Source organism: Phoenix dactylifera, chromosome 14, assembly GCF_009389715.1.
Source record: "Phoenix dactylifera cultivar Barhee BC4 chromosome 14, palm_55x_up_171113_PBpolish2nd_filt_p, whole genome shotgun sequence".
NCBI lineage: Eukaryota > Viridiplantae > Streptophyta > Magnoliopsida > Arecales > Arecaceae > Phoenix > Phoenix dactylifera.
Window position 1 is genome coordinate 12,978,821 of NC_052405.1, and position 20,780 is coordinate 12,999,600.

At 37.5% G+C, this 20,780-nt stretch overlaps 1 protein-coding gene across 10 annotated transcripts; it reads right to left on the reverse strand.

Annotated features, from left to right (window-relative positions):
• Window positions 1-2,778: 2,778 nt before the first annotated feature.
• LOC103719868 (cyclin-dependent kinase G-2) lies at window positions 2,779-20,382 on the reverse strand. 10 transcript variants are annotated; one of them, XM_008809320.4, is made up of 11 exons: window positions 18,394-20,382; window positions 18,155-18,283; window positions 17,894-18,029; window positions 17,716-17,804; window positions 17,381-17,492; window positions 17,180-17,286; window positions 16,906-17,087; window positions 16,693-16,759; window positions 16,431-16,509; window positions 15,397-15,472; window positions 9,504-15,247 (listed from the first exon to the last, which is right to left on the reverse strand). In XM_008809320.4, exons 1-7 carry the CDS (start codon window positions 19,884-19,886, stop codon window positions 16,988-16,990), a joined length of 2,166 nt encoding a protein of 721 aa, XP_008807542.2. In that variant the 5' UTR covers window positions 19,887-20,382; the 3' UTR covers window positions 9,504-15,247; window positions 15,397-15,472; window positions 16,431-16,509; window positions 16,693-16,759; window positions 16,906-16,987. The 10 variants fall into 10 exon arrangements, with proteins under 10 accessions (XP_008807545.2, XP_008807544.2, XP_008807543.2 ...); XM_008809318.4 differs by having other exon boundaries at window positions 16,693-16,828; XM_008809323.4 differs by lacking the exon at window positions 9,504-15,247 and adding an exon at window positions 2,779-3,389 and having other exon boundaries at window positions 16,693-17,087.
• Window positions 20,383-20,780: the final 398 nt, after the last annotated feature.

Here is a 20,780-nt window from a genome sequence, read left to right on the forward strand (position 1 = left end):
CAGGATTGTTTCATGAATTTGAAAATATAAACCAGTGGGTCAGGATTGTTTCGTGAATGAATGTGATATTTTGGCATTTTTCAAATGCAAATTCACTAAAAGCATTGGCCCATTAGTCAATTTTATGTGGATGGACAAGTATCAGAGATGCTCCTTTTTGATCACCAACGCAGCTTAAACAACTTAAAAGAGCAGTAGATAATCGATCTTTCATCAGATAAACACACTCTTCTCATGGTGTCTTGGGATAATATTTGTCTGCGCAGCTGCATAAAAGCATACTAATAATGAGAGAGAACCAATTCAAGGATGAACCGCAAAGTGAAAAAGATGGTGGATAACACCACAGTCTGCTACAGAGATGAGATTTAGTGAATCATGCGAGATTTTATTAAATAGTAGAATATAATCAGAGTTGCATGTGAGTTAAAGTGGAAACAAAAATAATAGATAACGCCATAGCTGCTTGCAGTGACGGCATTTAGTGATTCATGCAAGATTTTATAAGCACATCGAGTTGCGTGTTACTTAAAGAAACAGGAATATAAGATAATATTTAAAACCATTTAACACCCTATTATACGACTTCTCGTGAATCATGATGGGGAAAAAAAAAATCCAGTCAACTTGCTTCTTGGTATGATGAGGGAAATAAGGACAATGACAACGAGGGGCCCAGAAAATTATCTAATGTTTGGTGGCACACATGTGAGTTTAAGTTAGCATGGACCACCATATTTCAGGTGGGAGCAATATTTTTGTCAGTTTGCTTGATTAAGTGGCATACTTCACGATATTTTCGTGTTATTAAAGCATTTTCGTGGACCATACATCTTCATTGCTTGTTTTTCTTGAATCTTCCAGGTATCAGCAAACTAATTTAAACAAATGGATTTTAATATTGTAAGGCAATTATAGTATCAGTATCTTCATTAGATTTACTCTTTGTTATTTTATACAAAGAGTATGGAGCATTGCTCAGGCACCAAGACAATCATTAGCTTCCCATGCCTTGTCATTGGCTAAATCTCATGCGTTTATCCCACAATTTGAAGGCAACTGGACTCTCCGCGTTTTCGAGGAACAAAGCTGTCTCATACTAAGACTCTCCTGCTTTTCGCGCAGTTCTATTACTAATGGAAAACCCATCTTGAACATCTAAATTCTCATCAAGCCATCTCCGAGTAAACCTGCCGCCAGGGTTTTTTTTCCCATTTCTACCCAATAAAAGAACTGTTCACGGTGTATACTGCAAAGCCTGACAGATTTTACCATCGGTCAATATACCACTTTCATGTATTATTAATGGCAACAGTTTTTGCCGTCCTAAAGCATTAACTACTTATTAACCTTTCAAATATTAACTATAACTTCCAATCGTTCGGTAACAATCGCTCTAAAATAATAACCAAAAAATATTTTTTGAATATCCAGCAGAAACTAAACGCACACACAAATAAATTCCAGCATACTCTTCTTATTTAAGCTCGTACCTTTTCCCCAGGCTAAAGACCCAATTCCGACTAACCCCTAGTTAACATAAATCATATATTGGATCTACTTTAATATTATTTATCATAATTCAAAATCTCACTCAAAAAAATAACTAAAAAATATTATGTAATTTTTTTTTAATTTTATATTAAAATCTAAAATCTACTGATGCAATAGGGCTAAGCACACTGTTGCACGGATCCTTACATCAGCAATTTCTCAGTAAACAAAGCATCCCCTCTATTATTGCTCTTGACACCATCATACAGGCGCCACCCTCTGCTTCCAATATACTGTGCATAAAATAGATACCTTTTATTGAAACTTTCAAAAGAAAAGTAACCTAGAATTTTTAAAAAGAATTATATGATTTCTTTTCCCAAAAGAAGCACCAAAGTACAATAACAGAAGTGCAGAACCTCCAGCTCAAGAAATCTCCAATTTATTATGGTAAATCAACTTTCAAAACGAATATTAACTATGAGGATTTTTTGTGACATAGTTGCCCCGATCTCTTCGAATCCACCATAACATTATTAGAGATGGCCCACTGAAAATCTTGTCATTCGTCCCGGCATCCAAACAAGCCCTTAGAGGATCTTTTAAACTGCACAACACAAACCGCTGAATAAATGCTCTCAATCACGCGAGCCTTTTGATTGTTTGTGGGCGTACACGCTGTAATAGAGGAAAAAATTGACAATGCAGCCGAGACGCCTCTCCAAAGTTAATAATTTAATAACATATTATAAATAAATATTAATGATAAAATATATTTTTTAATATGATAATTGAATGTACATACAAATATAGTGTACGAAAATTTAGATAATTTATGGTAATATCGTTGAATTACACTAATTACTGCTCATTTCTCTTGTTACGTTGTATGCGGTCCACCACCACTATCATGCGAAACCATGAATAACTAATCATCATGCACTATTATTAATATAATATATAATTCTATTACCATAGTAAATTCTTATGTTTTAGTACCGCTGATATATCATACACAATGATATAATATACAACAAAGTAATATAAAGTTAAACTAATTTTATAATGTAAACATATGTGCATCAATATGACACCTCATGCTTTTTGTACAACATAACTACTTATGCTTAACATCTGACTTTATAACACATTAATAACATGGTCACATAGTATGATAAATAATTTTTCAATAGCCCATAACATGGCATACTACCACCTTAAAAAATAAAAAGTAATAAAATTACGAAAAATACACCAACACTCAAAACAAACTTAATAGTCTGATTTTTTTTTAGTTGGATAGTTGTTTGATATTTCAATGATTATTAAATTATATAATTTGATGGATGAAATCTTCTTTCTGCAACAATGTAATCCGAAGCATGGTCATTTACAACATGGAACCACGGCTTCAGGCCTCACTCCCAACTATCTCAGCCTGAACAGACGATCCACCCCATGTTACTTATCAAAGCATGACCATTCTATTTTCAGCATTCTTGGAACTACTGTTTTTGGCTCGTACACGCTGCACGTCCAAATGATTGGAAATGCAGCTGAAGCACTTGCATGTAGAGACAATCATGCCCTCACCTTTCGGCTGCCGCATTTTGTATACGCCAGTTTGACAATTACAAACAGAACTTTAGGAAAACACTTGTACTTACTCCTCTACACTGGAAGGGCTCTAGAAGAATTACAAAGAACCAGTGCATTTACACAACCAACGACGGTGACCTACTAGAAAGCTTATGAAGGAGAAAATAATGCACAATATAACATACGACAGCTGCTTGCTCTAATCCTTCAACCCCGTACTGATACATGTTAACCCTCTCAGAGAGCCGCTTCAGCCACAGAACTTGAATCATCCATTGTACAAGCCACCAAATAATCTGCAATTCCTTGTAAGCCACCAAATAATATGCATTTCCTCGTAACAAATTAATACAGTATTAATGCGTTCAAACACTTAAAATGATTATCAGACACTTCAAATTAATTTTTCGCTCCATAATCCCAAGGAAATCCTGCACCATTAACCCGTCTAGCATTACACATTAGTCGTTCACACCAAGTTTCTTCTATACAAACTCCCGATATAACTCCTAATCTGGCTTCACTAGAATAAATGATTTCAGGCAAAAAAAAATAATTAATTGTTAATAAAGCAGCGCAATGGGAGTACAAATTGGTAAAAAGATTCAGTTCCAGGATGAACATCATAGAAATATTGTCAAATGTTATGAGGATAACTTTCTGTTGTCATGGCTAAACACAAAGTGAGAAGCTTTATATTTATGAAACGATCTGAAACAGAGATTTTAAACAGATATGACAGCCATTGGTACCTATGCATGTTTATATTCAGCGTGCCCTTTTTAATCAAGATTATGGATATCCATGTGCCTAGAATTAACAGTTTTGCACATTTTGATAACCTGTAAATGAAGACCCCATAACACTAGGTTTTCATTGCATCAAGCATGCTGACAGTCCAAAAATTTCACGTTTTTCCCCTGCAAGAAAGGAAACTTGCAAAAATGATGAAAAATGCCAGATTGATATCCCGGCTCTATCCATTTAACTCATGGTGGACTATAACAAAAACCAACCACCTAAAATACGCCATTAATAGCCTTTGAACCAATGTACTCGTTATTGCCATCAACCTGTTTCCAATCCCATCAACAATAATAGCAGACCGACTGATTTTTCTTTCAAGTGCAAATACCAAAAACAAGAAAACATAACCACCATGGAGGTCAGTTTGATAATGTAAATGCAGGAAAACAACAAAATCCAAGCAAACAGTCAAGCTAAAAATAAAGTGCATTTATATACACGGAATTAGTCTACTTGGCTGTTATATATATATTTCATAAAATTCAGTAGCCAGCCATCATGCTTCTCTCTCCATTCACACTGCTTTCTTTAGTACCTCTCCCAGTTTGGTCTCTTTTGCTTCCTTTCTGTTGTCACTACAACCTCAGAAAAGATACCATTCGCAGGGATGTAGGTTTCAACACCTCCGAGATCATTATGCATGAACCGTCCCTAGCAAGCCAGAAACTAGCAGAAAGAACTTATTCATGATTTTGTTGCGATACTAAGCCATTAGAAGGGCAATGGAAATTTCTTCTTAAGGAGAGAGAGCAAAATTCCTGCAGTAACTAAGGTCTTCAGGGAGACAGATGAGTAAATAGGAAGGAACTCCCTATGTGAATGTCAGTATATGAAGTTCAAATCAAAAAATCACGTCTCATGTAATCGCTGCCATCAGTGTAGTTAACACTTCACGCCTGATTCAACTACTGATAAAGCTATGCTTCAAAAGTAAATGATAAGAGCTCGTACCATTATTTGTCTCCAGATAAGTCCATTATCACTCGTCATAACAACCCGTGAATAGCCTGAGGTCCAACTATAGTTTCTCATCTCTTCTCTCTACCTTGCTTAAAGTTCTGATTTTCCATCTTATTCTGCATCTCTTTGCACTACTTTTCCACTCTTATATTCCAATTTCCCACCCTAGTACTAGTCTGCGTAAAATTTAATACAGTTATGTCATGAATAACAAGACCGTATGGTTTGATTCACTGGCTACTTAACTATTTATGGACAATATTTTTGTTGCTGAGCTTTTTACACACAGTCACATCTTTCCTCAGTTTAGAGTCTATTTATGACGATTTCTTAATGCAAAGAAGATCTCCTTGCACCTTGTTATCAAAATACCACGCACAGATGTAAACCCTGTCCAAATGCAGAGTATTTACAAGCACATCAAATACAATACGAAGAGTTTGGTATCAATGAGAAACGACATTCAGAATATACATAGATCTCTTGCACATTTTGTCTTAAAGTGGGCAAACAAAACTACCATCAGCGCTATGGATGATGACTTTTCCAGCACCACCATGATAATTTGATCTATTGACATGAGAGACTATGGTGCTCTTGAGTTACCATTCAACATTTCCAAATTTGACAAGGATCCAGGGACAGAATAACCAAAATCCAGCATGTCTTATGTGTCTACTTTCTGATAAAATAAAACTAACTGAAAGCCATTTTGTAAGGATTTTCATGTCACTAAACCAACAAATCATCAAAACAAAGGGAAAAAGTTGACTGTATAAAGCAAATACCAACTTCCAGTATAAATGAACCAAGTTCCTCTTCTTCTTTCACCTCTGATTTAAAATTTCACATCGAAAACTTTGGGAGAAAAACAAGCAGCTCAAAATTCTGGGCCTATTTTTTATCATTCCAGTCAAAGACCCTGCAACTGTCACTTTTCCATCTTTTGTGGACGCCCACAGTGGAGCTTCCGCCCCTTTTGTACTTTTTACTTTCTTCTGACTTGGCAGGATGTACTCACGTTAGAGCTATATGAATTGCCGCTTTTTACCAAAAAAAAAAAAAGAAAAATATTGAGACACTTTCATCCTAGCTCATCCATGCAACTAGGGCTGCGCGCGGATTGGATTGACCTACTTCCGATTTTAAAACCAATCCAAAATTAATCCAGTTCAACCCAAACCAACAATTTTTGGGTTATGCTTGGATTCACAAAACATGACCCAATTCAAATATGGATCAGATCTTGGTAACTAAATTTCCAATCTGAACCCATACCGAACAGAAAAAAAAAACCATAGTATAATATATACTCCATATTATAAGAAATTATTTTCCCTCTTAATATAGTTGATCAATAATATGTTGTTAATTACAACTATATGTGGTTATCAAACAAATCTTATATAGTATATGTTTTTGATAATGTCTACATTTGAATACTATTATTTTATCATATAATATGTTTATGAAAGAAGCAGGTAATCAAATTAGATATGTTTATTACAGTTTGTGTTGGGATTATTGTTGATCCGATTTGACCTGAATAATCTGATGGATTGATAAAATTAATATTATACCCAACCCAACCTGAATGGAATCGGATTATGCTTGGATTTAATTATCTGACCCGATTCAAATACAGATTGGATTTGGGTTGTGCCCATCCCTCATCCAAACAGACCAAACAAACAAAGGCAAAATAGAAAAAAAAAATGCAATTGCACAACACTTGGTCCAATCTACATTTGATACTTATTGAAAGGTTAACAACTTAGATTTAAAAACAAATCAAAGTCGAATCACCATGGTCTCAGATTTCAATCTATTAGCAATTACTTGACTTTAATCATTAAACATGGACTGCACACCCCCCACCCCAAACCAAAAAAAAAAAGAAAAAAGAAAAAGAAAAAAAGTTGGTGTGGAGAACGCTACAAGACCATTTGTGCACATTATAAAGACTGATTTTAAGATATATGTGCTGCAGCTTTAGAAATCAATAATAAGTTCCAATCCACGGCCCAGGGAATTCCTCAAGCTGACAGAAAGGAAGAAATGTAGGGAGGAATAGTACCGAGAGCCAAGAATTCCTGTTAGTCCAGTTTTAAATCAGATTTACTACTCTTCTCCTTCATAATTCCAAAATGGACTATAAAAATCCTACGAACCATCCTAGCACACTTCCAAATCTTGCAAGCAAATGATAGTCTTTCCAAAAATAGTGAAGTTTACAGCATCACCAAAGCTCGGATAAAATTCTACAAAGTCTCACCAAAATATGATTCTAATAGCCTCAATGACCTCCTAACCCAACCAAGACTAAAGTCACACTTGCAGACACTAATCTTTTTTAATAAAGAACAGAAAAACCAACCAAAACCCAAAAAATAGACCTAAAATTAAGCTCAAAATAACAAGGAACATCAACCTATGCTTAACCTGCTTCCAAAACAGTTATAAATCATACAATAGTCGCACCTTGAAAATTAATATCAGCAACAAAAAGGAAAATTAATCTTCAGAAATAAAACACCAAGATGTAAACCTAATCCAAAACAGAATCGTGTTAGCAAATTAATCTTCAAAAATAAAACACGAAGATCTAAACCTAATCCAAAACAGAATTGTGTTAGCAATCTACAAAATGAGCCCATCAATTTGCAGACTCGCATGCAAATGATGCCATCAATTGTTTACGACATTACACCAAACAATTGATCTTCAAGCGTAGTGCTTGAAGGGAGTTCATTTGGAACACAGCCACTTCTACAAAAAAAGTCAGTCAATTTGCTGACCCACACGCCAATGTTGTCATCAATTGTTTCCAACGTTACATCTAACAATCCATCTTCCAGTATTGTGCTTTACAGGGAGTTCATTTGGAACATAGCCACCACTTATACGCTTCACATGTGTTGAACGTGACTCATCTAAGCAAAACTTAGGAATTTTCATTCAAAACAATTTAGTAACTAATTATCAATAGAAACTAATCACTTCATAGATGTTCAAGTTCGACATTTTGTAGTGATCTATTAGCCTAGTGTTCAATAATCAGCCAACATAAAGACTCTTGCAGAAATAAGACAGAAGTCAGGGGAGAGCTCTTAAACAAGAATATGGCTTAGGATTCCATGAAAGAAGATAAGTACATCAGATGCAATATTTTAGCAATCTCTTTCTAACGGCATCTACTTACACCTTTTTCATCTATTTTCAGATTATTTGTTGCATATGTAAATGACCTTCTGGATGAATTTTTGGCTTCTAAATAGTTTGAAGGTTGCAGGTCATGATTGGCAGCGCAGCTAATCTATTCATGTTTTGAATCTTGCAGTGGTCTGTGCATATGTGAAACAAAAAGGGACATCATTCCCCTTCTTTTCTCTCTCTTTTTGTTTTGATTGAACATCATTCCACTTCATCATGAAGGTTCTCTTGCCATGCTTGCTTGTTACTACTAATACATAATCTCCATTTTTAGCCTTGTGCTCTTCAGACTTCAATAGACTAAACCCTAAAACCTTATCCTTATTCTGCAATCATCAGTCAGACTTCAATAGACTAAACCCTAAACACCCTTCAGTCAGACTTGTTCATAAAAAGAGGATAAAATATAGCCGCATTTCTCATTTTGCATGAACTTACATAAAATGAAGACCAAAAAAAGAGCCGCCTCCATGACTAATTTTTCTTTCAGCAAATCTCAGAAAAGGATCAGACTGTTGGTATTTTACGTCGCTCTTTTTGATTAGCAAATAACTAGTCCTAGATTGAAAGACCACAATAATTTTCTGATATGTGATTGTCCACAACTAATTGTGATTTTGATTATTATTCATAAAAAATTCTTTGTAACATTTGGAGCTTGCAAACATCCTGAGTTAGTGTTATTATAATTTTCAAAATTTTGGATAACGTTAAGAACAAAAAGAAAATACAGATAATCAAGAATGACGATTTGCCACAAACATAACTTCCGATGAATACTGTATTACATTATAAAATGTGTACGCTTTCATAAAAACAATACACTGTTGATTATCTAATTTTGTATGTGCAGTTCTAGTAATAGAAGTTTAGACATTTCCAATAACTGATAGTGAGAACGAGTTTTGGCCCTTCTATCAGAGATCAAACACAAAACTCGAGGGATAACCTTTTTGGGATAGATCATTCTATTCCAAGTAATAACATTCTAAAAATGGAACATAATAAGCATTGAGGAAGAAAAGGAAAAAAAATTGAAAATGAAATAGTAATGCACCTAGTCTACATAAGGAAGAAGGATAATCTGATAGCACAATGCAGGAAGTAATCTCCATCCTAATAAGAATATACCTCCCTGATTGAAAATGAACCGTGTAAAGTATTATAACAAGGACAAAAATGTGCAATGGTTGAAGCCCTAAAAATTACATATCATAGTTCATAAAATGGGAGAAGTATACAGAAAAGCCAATCATAAGACATGCAGGAATTAAAGTTGGAGAGAGCTACAAACCAGGAGCATTGCACTGAGTAAATTTGGAGGACCAAAGGTACAGGCTTAATCATCTCTACAAACAAATCAACACCTCAAAAACTAGCACCAAGGGCAATTGCAGCTATGTTCAATGAGCTTTGCAAACCTTTGTGAGGAGGCACCCCTTCTCCCGAAGTTACGGGGCTATTTTGCCGAGTTCCTTAGAGAGAGTTGTCTCGCGCCCCTAGGTATTCAGGGAAAACTTTCTCTCTCGCGATCTATTCTAACTCTAACGCTCGCTCGAGTTGTTGGGTGAACGATGTAATCCCAGCCGGGATCAGTGCATAGCGGAGCTCAATGTTGAGCCCACGGATACAGATCGGCACGAGCTTGTCTTCAACGATAGACTCCTCAGGACTTTCTGAGTGGAAAGGATAAGGGCATCGGGGGAAGAAATGAATAAGGGGTAAGGTGCTCATATTCTTCCTTTATGTGCTTCCCAGCGAATCAAATTTTAGGAAGATTAAGTTGACTTCCAAAATCACCTGGAATCCTTAAAAATGTGAATACGGGAGAAACATCAAACAATTAAACACTATATTTTCACAAACTTTATTGTAGCCAAGTTGCTTGATTAAGGAGTCAAAGCTTCAGACTCCATTTCTTCAAGTCATCAAGATTTTCATTCGTAGGTTGTACGACGAACTTTTGAGTTAGATCAAGGCCCATTCAGAAACTAGATCCATTTCTCTTTTTTTTTCTTATCCCGAAATTGTTCCAATCTGAACTTGGAGGATGTTCCTCCAAAACTTTGTCCCATGTTTATTAGAAAACTATAACTTTTGCTCAAAAGATATGGTATTTCTTTAACCTACTGTTTTCCACATATCGTCGTTCACTGATATCAATATATTAGTGAAGTAGAAAAATTCTACAAAACCCTACACATTATTTAGAAGGAAATTTACAAGTCTAACAGTGATATGGATCCCAGCATGAAGTGCTGCTTAGCATTGTCACTACTAATACTCTCCTGCTGTAGAGTGGCGCTGTTTATTAGCAAGGACTCTATGACAAGCTAGACAGCCCTATCTGATCCCTGGATCCAACCTTTCAAGAGAAGCATAAGCTTGACTTAAGCTCGCCTGAGACCGCTCAAAGGAGCAAGGGTTGTTGGGAGTTAGGGGCAGGAAGAGCAGGAGGTGACACAAAGCAAAGGTACAAGCCAACTGCAAAAAAAGAAATAAGTGGACTATCTAGATTGGTGCGGGGAAGAGAAGAAAACTAAAGATAAAAGGTGTGAAATGCGAGAAATGAAAAAGTGAGGACTATAGGAGAGAATAAGAAGAGGCCAAAGAGTGGGGTGAGGAAAAGAAGAAGAGAGAAGGGAAGAGGGGAGGGGAGGGGAGGGGGAAGGGGGGGGGACCAAACAAGAGGAAAATATACTGTGGCATATGTTCTCTTTTTTTTTTTTTTTGCTGAAAGGCATATGTCCTCTTTAGATGACAATTTTAAATGATGAGAAAAGAACGAAGTATACTGTGCCATATGTTCTTTGCAGACGACATAATTTTAATTGATGAGAAAAGAACATGATCAAATACCAAATTGGATTTATGCAATGTTACCAGGACACGGGTGTCAAGTGTCCATGTATCTCAAAGCATCCGACACGGCAAGTTCAAAAAATTTAGATACAACGGCATAGCTAATATTGTATTATATAGTAATATTTGAAATATTTAGCTTAAAAATATTCAGGTTAGAGAAAATTGAATAACTTTGGATGTAACTATTGGGCTATGACTTTATTTATGCCCCTCGGGCAAGAGAAGATATAGAGCACCTTTAACCCAAAATGAGATGTGGATGCCTTAAGAGTACTCACAGGTGCATATGCCCACTAAGCAGACTTCTTTTTTTCTTGGTTGCGGCACCAAGAAAAGGGCACCTAGAGTTTGGATTCACTGGCTTAACTCTTCAATCCCTCCTCTCTCTCTCTCCCTGATCTCTCTTTCCTCCATTTTTGTTTTGACAATCAATACAAATGGGTTGAGTTGACTCATGACTAGACCCGACCCGACCCATTCTTCAAAACCCGTGGGGCCGGGTCAAGTTCAAATATGAGACCCGTTCCACATTTTGGGTCGGGTCTGGTTTTTATAAACTTTGACTTGGCCCGACCCGATCCGTACGATATATAGATCTATTTTGGGTCTTCCTATTAGTTACCCGACTCAACCCGACCTAACCCAATATATTCCAAATCATTTCTTCTTTGCCTCTATTAAGAGAAAAGCGCTCAAACAAAGCTCACTACATTAAGGAAGGCCAATTGTTGAGGTTATTAACCTCTTGAAGCAGATTGCGATTCTAGATAAATATTAATTCGTAAAATTTTGACCATGTTAGCGAGCAATATTCTGACAGTCAAAATTCAGTTTGAATAAGAAATAAGAATAAAATTTTCTTCAAGAAATCTTGTTAGCGAACAAATGTGGACCTGCACCCAACCCAAAACCAAATATTTTTGGTTGGGTCCAGGCCATACATGACCCCGACCCGACCCAGACAATCTGTTGAGTCTAAATGTTCCATGGACCCGACCAGACCCAACCTGATCCTCTATTAGCTTGGGTCCCTATCCAATATCAAGACCCGCACTTGAAATCAGGTCAAGTTGGGGTCAGTTGGACCCAAGGTTTGTCGAACCGGCCCATACCAGCCGGTTCAGGCCGTATCGGACCGGTCTAGCTTGAAATCGGTACAGGACCGAACCCAGCCGAAGCCGGAGAAGAAGAAGAGAAGAAGAATCGTACCGGTCCGGTAGGCAACCGGTACGCCTACTGGTACCGGTACGGCGAACCTTGGTTCGACCTGACCCGTTTGCAGCCTTAACAATCTATGATGTTTCATCTCAAAACTTCACAAAAAGCTAACCCCGACCTAAGCCGTTTGCAGCCCTAACAATCTATGATGTCTCAACCCAAAATCTCACAAAACGCTAGCTCAAATCATCATGGAGGAGAAATCAGTCACCTCTAGGATGAGTTGTTCCCTTCCACCCCAAAATGGGGATCTAGTCTTTAAAGATCAGATCTATGAGGAAGCATTGGAGATGGAGAGGAAGAGGTTTCTCACTGACATCTCTACACTCTCCCTCACCTTCGTCCCCCCCCCCCAGCAGTTTCTCTTTTTGCTAAACCTTCAAAAGACTAGGAGCAAAACATGGCATCGTGTCTACAGTGTGAGCCATGCAAGTCATGAGCATTGGTTTGTGTCCATGTTGGGACAGCAAAAACCCCAATACAGCCATGTCCTGGTAACACTGACTTTATGGGTGACAGATTTAGAAAGCAAGGGCATATAAATAAGCACAACAAAGACAGAGCATAAGGAATGCAATTTTATGGTAAATATATTAGCAGACAACAGCAAATTCATATAATCAGTTTTGTTATATTATACAAAAAAATGGAGATGCCGAAACAGAATAGGAGCTGGTTGAATGATGTGAAGAAGTGCTTTTACAACATTGTCATATTTTTTATTGATGTATGACTTCTTGACTTAAAGGGAATTCCATAGAATGGCTAAATCGTATGTTGGACAACTCAAAATATCAGTAAATAAAAAGGATCCAAGAAAACAAGTTGAGTTTAATAGAAATAAGAAGCTTCAAAACTTCAAATGATTGGGTGTTCTGACTAGAAAGGATAAAGTGAGAAAGAAGTACATTGAGCTGCAAGAATTGCACATATTAACAACTAAGTAATACAGAATTGATTAAGCTAATGAATGGTAATTCAATTTGTGTGATGGGTAAGGAGAGGAAGACATAAGCTAAGAAGTTTGACATAACATCAAGGTGACCCTAACTAAGAATGCTTGGCAAATGAGATTCATAAAGCTGATTGAAAATAGTTTGGACGAGGCTAGATGGTCATTTATTGGTTATAACAGGAATATATAAGCTTAGGGCTCAGCATAGTGCAACCACACCCACCAAATCTAATACAGGCCTAAAATTCCAGACTGGCTAAGTATATAACCCAAATCCTGTCTACCCCAGCCTAGCACAACTACGGTTCAATTCAGGCCCTTTATCAGTCCTGTACAGTGACAATCAAATGTGTTCCCCATTATAATGTTAAACCCATCTTTCAGAATTGCAGAGTAAGATTAGGAGTCCTCTTTAAGCATTTAGTCAGAAGTTTTAGGAGAATTTCGAGTTTACATAATTCTTATACACAAAAATTTCTTACCAGTGCTTCGTGTAGATCAATGAAGATCTCATGCTCAGGATGATAGGGATCCTTACAACTCTTTTTTTAACCACTATTTCCTTATTATAATAAGTTCTAAAAGTCAAACACTATAATTCAACTATCATTCATTTTTATCATTATTTTCCTGCTATAATTAGTTTCAAAAGAAGATAAATCATGCAAGCTATTGCTAAAAGAGAGACTTATGGAGGAAAATAATAGAAAAAAATTTACCAGAGCTAGCTTTATAACAATGTCACCAGCAACTTCAGCATTGACTAATTAATATTGTCTACTAGATAGATGGTTTTTGAACGCAATATACTCATTTCTAGCTAGTCTAACAAAAATGAACTTTTCTAACAACATAACATTAAGAAAGAATCCATTCGTCTAGACAGTCTTTGCCTTGTTCCTTATCCATTCGTCCAGACAGTCTTTGCCTTGTTCCTTATCCATTCGTCTAGACAGTCTTTGCTTTGTTCCTTACTACCAGCATTTCCTTATCCAATATCTACATTTTTCTTTGCATTGCCAAATAATATATAAGGAACAAATTACAAAATATAAAACTCTCTAAATGATAGCATACTGTGGTCTACGTATTTATTGATACAACTAACATTTTTCTTCCATAGAATATTCTCTACACTTGCAATGTTTCTCTTATTTTGTGAACATACGCTAAGAATCTTAAGTAGAGCGTGTTAATTCTTACAACTACATCACCCGATAACTTATTAACTTGGGGTAAACAAATAGCATATATGCATAGCATAGGCTGTGCATAATCTCTATTAATTTAAAAGATATAACCAGGCAATACTCGTATATAGCCACAAAAAACGACTTCATGCGCTCTAAGACAAATGGTCTCCACATATAGTGGGCAAGAATACTGTGAGGAAACTAATCATGACTAAAGCAGAAACAATGTTTCTAACAAGATATAGCAGCCTACCGCTCTCCATGTTTGATAATAATTTCAGGACAAGAAACTAAAAGGATACTAAGATATCAAAAAACAAAAGAAATCTAATTGAGGAACTTAAAAAAAACACTATTCTCAGTATTTTGTAGATCAAGATGACAAAAATTTAATTAATGAAACAATGATCTCAATACTTTGAGAGAATCAACATATAAAGAGGAAGGCTTGATCAGCACAGCCATGAATGTCGCATAGCAGTGCACAAACTGTGAACCTGAAAGATAACCACTGATGTGCACATCTCACTAAATGGATCATGTAATTATCGTAAGGCTCTTGGTCAAGAAGATACTATTATACACACACCTACATAGAAGCATTCCTCCAATGTATAACTAATCAAGTAAAATAAAATTGCTCACAAATCTGCTATTGATATCTCAAAAATGCAAACTGGATTTTAGGTATTTCTCAGTGACTATCCTGATAATCTTGTATGCCTTCAGTTAGATGTTTTTGATACAGCAGTGTCATCCCAATATTACTGTCAAGAAAAATCAAATACCACCAAAACTTTAAGCATCTTAACAGAAATTACAACTTAAATGAAACAGGAATCAGAATTATAAGACCATTAGATCAAGTCTCCCGCATGTGCATCTTATAACATCACATTTCCAGAATCACAGAGAAGCATGACAGACAAGCAGATTAAAGGACCTGATCAAAAACAAAGCAAGGTGAATTAATGTCTCAAGGGCAAATGCTATATATGAGAATGGGCCCGCCAAGATTTAATCTTCAATTGGAACAAAGAACAGTTAGCAACTTTTCAATACAAAAAGAAAAAAAAGTAGAAAGATACTGACCATAGGAAATTTCTATGCATACTACTTTCAAGTCAGAGCCATCAAGCTCCATATTTTGCAGAAGCCATAGCTTAAACTGCAAATATGTCAAACAATAATTACTAATAAGTTGATTTGACTTCCCAAACAGCATTGTCAACAATCAGCAGGTTACTGCAAACTATTGAAAGGGATTACAGAACAATAATTAAAACCACCACCTTATAAATATAAATTAAAAAGAAATGGTCATATGGTGAAGAAAGAGTGCAATTGATTAAAAAGCACAGGCCATGAAAATCATTAGGTCGATACACAATTTTTTTTCACATAGTTTATATCAATGTACGTTACAAGAATAACTGACAACTAAACATCCTTCACTACTATAAGAATGTTTCATGCAAGTCGTATACTTTCATGCCAACAAAACAATAGCAGTATTTGTATAATTATTTGAAAACATGCTGGGCGCTCAAGCCTTCCACCCCCTTCAGCTATAGAAGCAGTGAAGCACTACCATAAATAGCATGACAACAGAATCATGTCAGAAAATATAGCATAGATCTTCCAAGGACAAAGGGTTTATCAAGCAGGACCATAATTAATGCACACAGCATCTCAGAATAATATAGCCTTTTGAGAGTAAAAACTGTTGTTTTTCGAATTATTGATTGAAAGCTTAGTATTCCACACCGATGATAATAATATATCCTTCCCAGATTCAGCAAGAAGTATGCTGAATTAGGCACTGCTAGCTCTTATAAATGGAACCCTGTTGAATTAATCTGGAGCCAAATACTGGAGCAAAAATGGTATTCTAACTGCATAAATCATTCTTGCACATCAAAAGTTTTGAACATTTGTATTACAGTTGTTTGGCCTGGCTGGAGAATAATTACATATAGACATTGCCACAGGCAGAAACTAATTTGTAACATTACATAGTTCAAGACCTTATAAAGGTCGCAATGTCAAAAGCAATTTAACTCATCATCATACACAAAGAGTTCTCATTGTTTGCTTACAATAATTAGTGTTAATCAGTAAATTACCTTTCTACTGGAATTCTTTCAAACTATTTCTCCAGGATTGAAAGCTAAGAATGCCCCATCCGCTTCACACCATTCGTATCTTGCAAACACAATGTGAAGATCAAAAGAAACAGCACTAAAATTATAGGCAATATATCCATAAATTTCTGTTATTTAAATCCAGCATTTCGAGCATTGTTACAATTGTGCCAATGAGAAATATGTTACAAACACAAGTTTCAAATGAAACTGATCCTAGCAAATAAAAGCCAATATGCCACACCTTGCAATGCAGGCTGCATAAAACGAAGAACTTTTTATGATCATTGATCCCGAGGAACAAAAGAATCCTGCAACAGAATTTGTTTGATGGAAGAAAAGAAGAAAGTATCTTATCTCCACCCAAATCATCAAGTTGCCTGCTAAACAATGGCATCAATTGTCGCCTGATACTAACACAAGCTGTGGAACATCGCGTTGAAAACATTCCTCTCACCTCAAAAAAATTAGTGGACAGTGTTTCTTGATGGAGCACAAGTAGCAGTTCAGCATTCAGGTGCAACCACACATTGATTGATTCAACCAAAAATGCTGCCAGTCCCTGATTCCCCTTGCTGTAATTCCTTCCTCCTTTGCTCCTCTAACGGATCAGGACTTTTCATAATTCTGCGCAGCCGCCTAAGTTGCATTCACAATATGTTCAACAATTAAGACAAACTGTTTGAGGTGCAAATACACTGCTGCAATGCATAAACAGCATTTCCAAGTACCTGTCTTGGGCATGTTGAGCAGGGAATGTCGGCATAAATTCCTTTGACTTTGGTAAAGGAACTTCACTAAACCAGGGATGCTCAAGGGCAGCTTCTGCTGTTATCCGCTGCATCAAAAGCAAAGGACAGCATTAGGAAATTAAAAAATAGGCCTAAAAGGTCAAAAGTATAAATAACCCATGATTCTTTCTGGTATATCACCTTCTCTGGGTCATAAGTTAGTAGTTTGTTCAACAGGTCAAAACCGGCTTCAGATAGGGTTGGACGACCAGTAAATGATGTAGGTGGGAACTTCTCCCGCAGCCTATTATACCTGGAAAGCAGCAAAAATAAAATAGTCAGAGGTTAACACCAGCATGAACAGAACTGCACCTAACAAAGTGCCCTGAAGGCAAACCAGGATGCCTAGGCAATGTCACAAATAGTTGGACAACAGGGAAAAGATTTACACAAATAATGATGTGTATTTAGCTTTTAAAAAAAATGAGAAGGAGCTTGTAAATTGATAAGAAAAGAAATAGAAAATGGTAACTTACGGCTGCTTAACAAAGTTAACTTTCACGCCAGGCAATTTAGCAAACCCAGGCCATATCTTCTCATTTGGTGTACCGAGTGTTCTAAATATCTGCACGTAAAGTAACATAAATGCAAATTAGATAAAAAAAAACAGATGGAAGTAGTATGCAGTCAGAAGATTTAAAGATTTAATGGAACCTTGTCAAGTTGATCAAACTCAGTTTTTCCATTGAATAATGGTTCCTTGGCTAAAAGTTCAGCCATTATGCAACCCAATGACCACATGTCAATAGCAGTTGAATATTCCTTTGCTCCTAATAGAAGTTCTGGTGCCCTGCCATTACAAAATAAATGAGAAAGGAAAAAAAACAAATACGAAGTAAAGAATATGGCAGAATACAAAATGACTTAAAATAAAGTAACAAATATGAACATAAAGAAAGAAAGGGAAGTACCTACCTGTACCACAAAGTCACAACCAAATGAGTATATGGCTTCAATGGGCTCCCATACTGGCGAGCCAGACCAAAGTCGCATATTTTCAACTCACCACGATTATTCAGAAGAAGATTTGACGTCTTCAGATCCCTGAGGGAGAGCACAAGAAAATGTTTTGAGTGAAAAAAAAAAAAAAAACAAACCAAAAACATTTGATAGATCTAAGGATTTAATTTGTAAACTTGAGAATGTAAAAGTACCTATGAAGTACCCAGTTATCATGGAGATACTTGACACCTTCAAACAACTGAAGCATTAAGCACTTAACTTCGCTCTGGCTAAATGGCTGCTTCATTGCCTCCATCAGCCCTTTGAGATCATGCTCCATGTACTCCATAACCATGAAAATACTATCAAGGCTGCCCATAACAACTTCCTTGACGTCCACAATTGAAGGGTGGTGAAACGACAGCAAAATGTTAATTTCCCTCAAAGAGGTCAACGGGAAGCCCTCTCGCTCCTTCTCCATCTTCACCTTCTTCAATGCCACTACTTCACCAGTCTTCTTATCCTTTGCTCTGTACACAACTCCATAAGTGCCTTCGTCGATCTTGTTCAGCCTCTCAAACTCATCAACACTTCTACACCCTTGTAGCATGTCTATACATCTTTGGGGAGATTGCACTGGTTCTGGGGTTTCAGCCCTAGCACCCTCTATCTCAGAATCAGTCTCTGACAAATGACCAGATGCATCCCCATCAACCGCCTCCATGTCAATATCCATATAATCATTCCTATCTACCTCAACTCCATGATACTCATCCCTGTGGTCTCCCCCAGATACAGATGATTTGGATGCCGTCCCTTCAGAACCTTCTCTCATAACAACCTCTCCAGGCTCAGGACTCAGCACCTTCTTATGTGATTTCTGGTCCAGTGTATCAACCACAGGGGTATTTTTCTTCCTCTTGGGCACAACCGCGCCATCAGATAATTTAGCTTCATCATCATCCAACTCATTGTTCCCATTTGCCCATCGTGAAGTGGAGATGTTCCTTGCTGTGTGGTACTCCTCATCCTCATCCTCCATCTGCCCAGGATCATGATCATTACTCAACTGCTGATCGTGGGGTGAATCAATGGAGACCCTCGCATCTACCGGTGACTGCTGCTTCATGGACTGCCGAACTGTCTCAAGCAAATTATGTGGGACATATCCGCGGGGCAGTGGAAGAGGTGGAGCAAGAGCGGCAGGTGCTTGTGGGTCGTTTCTGTTTCTGGAACTCACAACAGTAGATTGGTTGTTATCATCCCTATCCCACACAATTGGTGAAAACTTCCTCTTTCTGCTTGGCGAGGGCAGAGCCCCATTTTCCTTGCCCTGACTTCCATTATCTCTAACCTGCAACTCAGGAGCCTCACGGTCATCGGATCCGCTTCCACTCGACAGCTCCCCAGGCTCCCGATCAACCAACCTCCCCGAGAGCCGGCTCCGCTTCTGCTCGTTCCCACCGCTACCACTCGAATTGCCAGTGCTCAAGGGAGAACGGTGGTACCCATTCAAAGAATCCCTTTTCTTGGTGTCCCTCTGCCTATCCCTAACCCTGTCCCGGATATCCCGCCCATGGTTCCTGTCCCGGTCCCCATCACGGTACCGATCCAGATAATAATCCTTCCTCCTGGAGACCTCTACATCAGATTCCCGGTCCCTAAATTCTTGGTCTCTGTAGCCCCCGTGCCGACTCGCCCCCATTAGAACACTAGAAAACGGAGGAACGAGCGAAACTCTAGAAATCGAGGAAGAAAGCGGGCAAAATCGAAACCCTAGCAACCGGTACCCAGGAAGTTAAGAATCAAACAGATCTCCAAACCCTAATCCTCCTAATCGCGTCGGATCAACAAAATTAACAGAGGGATAGAACGAGAAAGACCAAAAACAGTGGGACAAAAACACTAGCAAAAATCGGATTTGTTGGAACCCTCGAAAAACGCAGAGATCGATTTTTGGGGGAGCGAAAACGCTCAGCGACAGAAGCTTTGATGAGAAAATCGACTGGAAAGGAGGACGGAAGTAGGAGAATAGAGGGATCTGATCTGGAGCAGCGTTCGCTGGAGCAGCCTGTCCTCGCGATCGATCGAAGGCGATGCGAAGGGTTTCAAGAAGGGGACGTCTCAAGGAGGAGAGTTTTCCCGTTCTCTTACTTATTTCGACGGGCGGCGATGCTTCTGGCCATCTTACCTAAAAAAAGTCGGAGAGACTAGCGAGTCCACGAGCGCGTCTCCTGGCCTAAGCGACTCACGCGTCTAATTATCGCACTCACGAATCAAGATGCGGGTAGTATTTGATAAACGGTCAAGATTTATGAAATCGGAATCGAAACCGGCGGATTGACGTTGAATGGTATCATTAGTCAACTTCAAACATTCTTGATCCCCCCTACCCCTTTTGGTTCACCAAAAAAAAAAAAAACATTCTTGGTGAATTTTATGCATCGAAGAGGATCTTTATTAACAATTGCTACCTATTAGTCATCCTAGTTAGTTCTTACATGTGTTCTAGATTCAATTTGCCCATTGCTTAACTCTATTCTATTTCTATTGTGTTGGTTTGAAATTCATGTTGACACCTCCATGCATGGGCAAAATA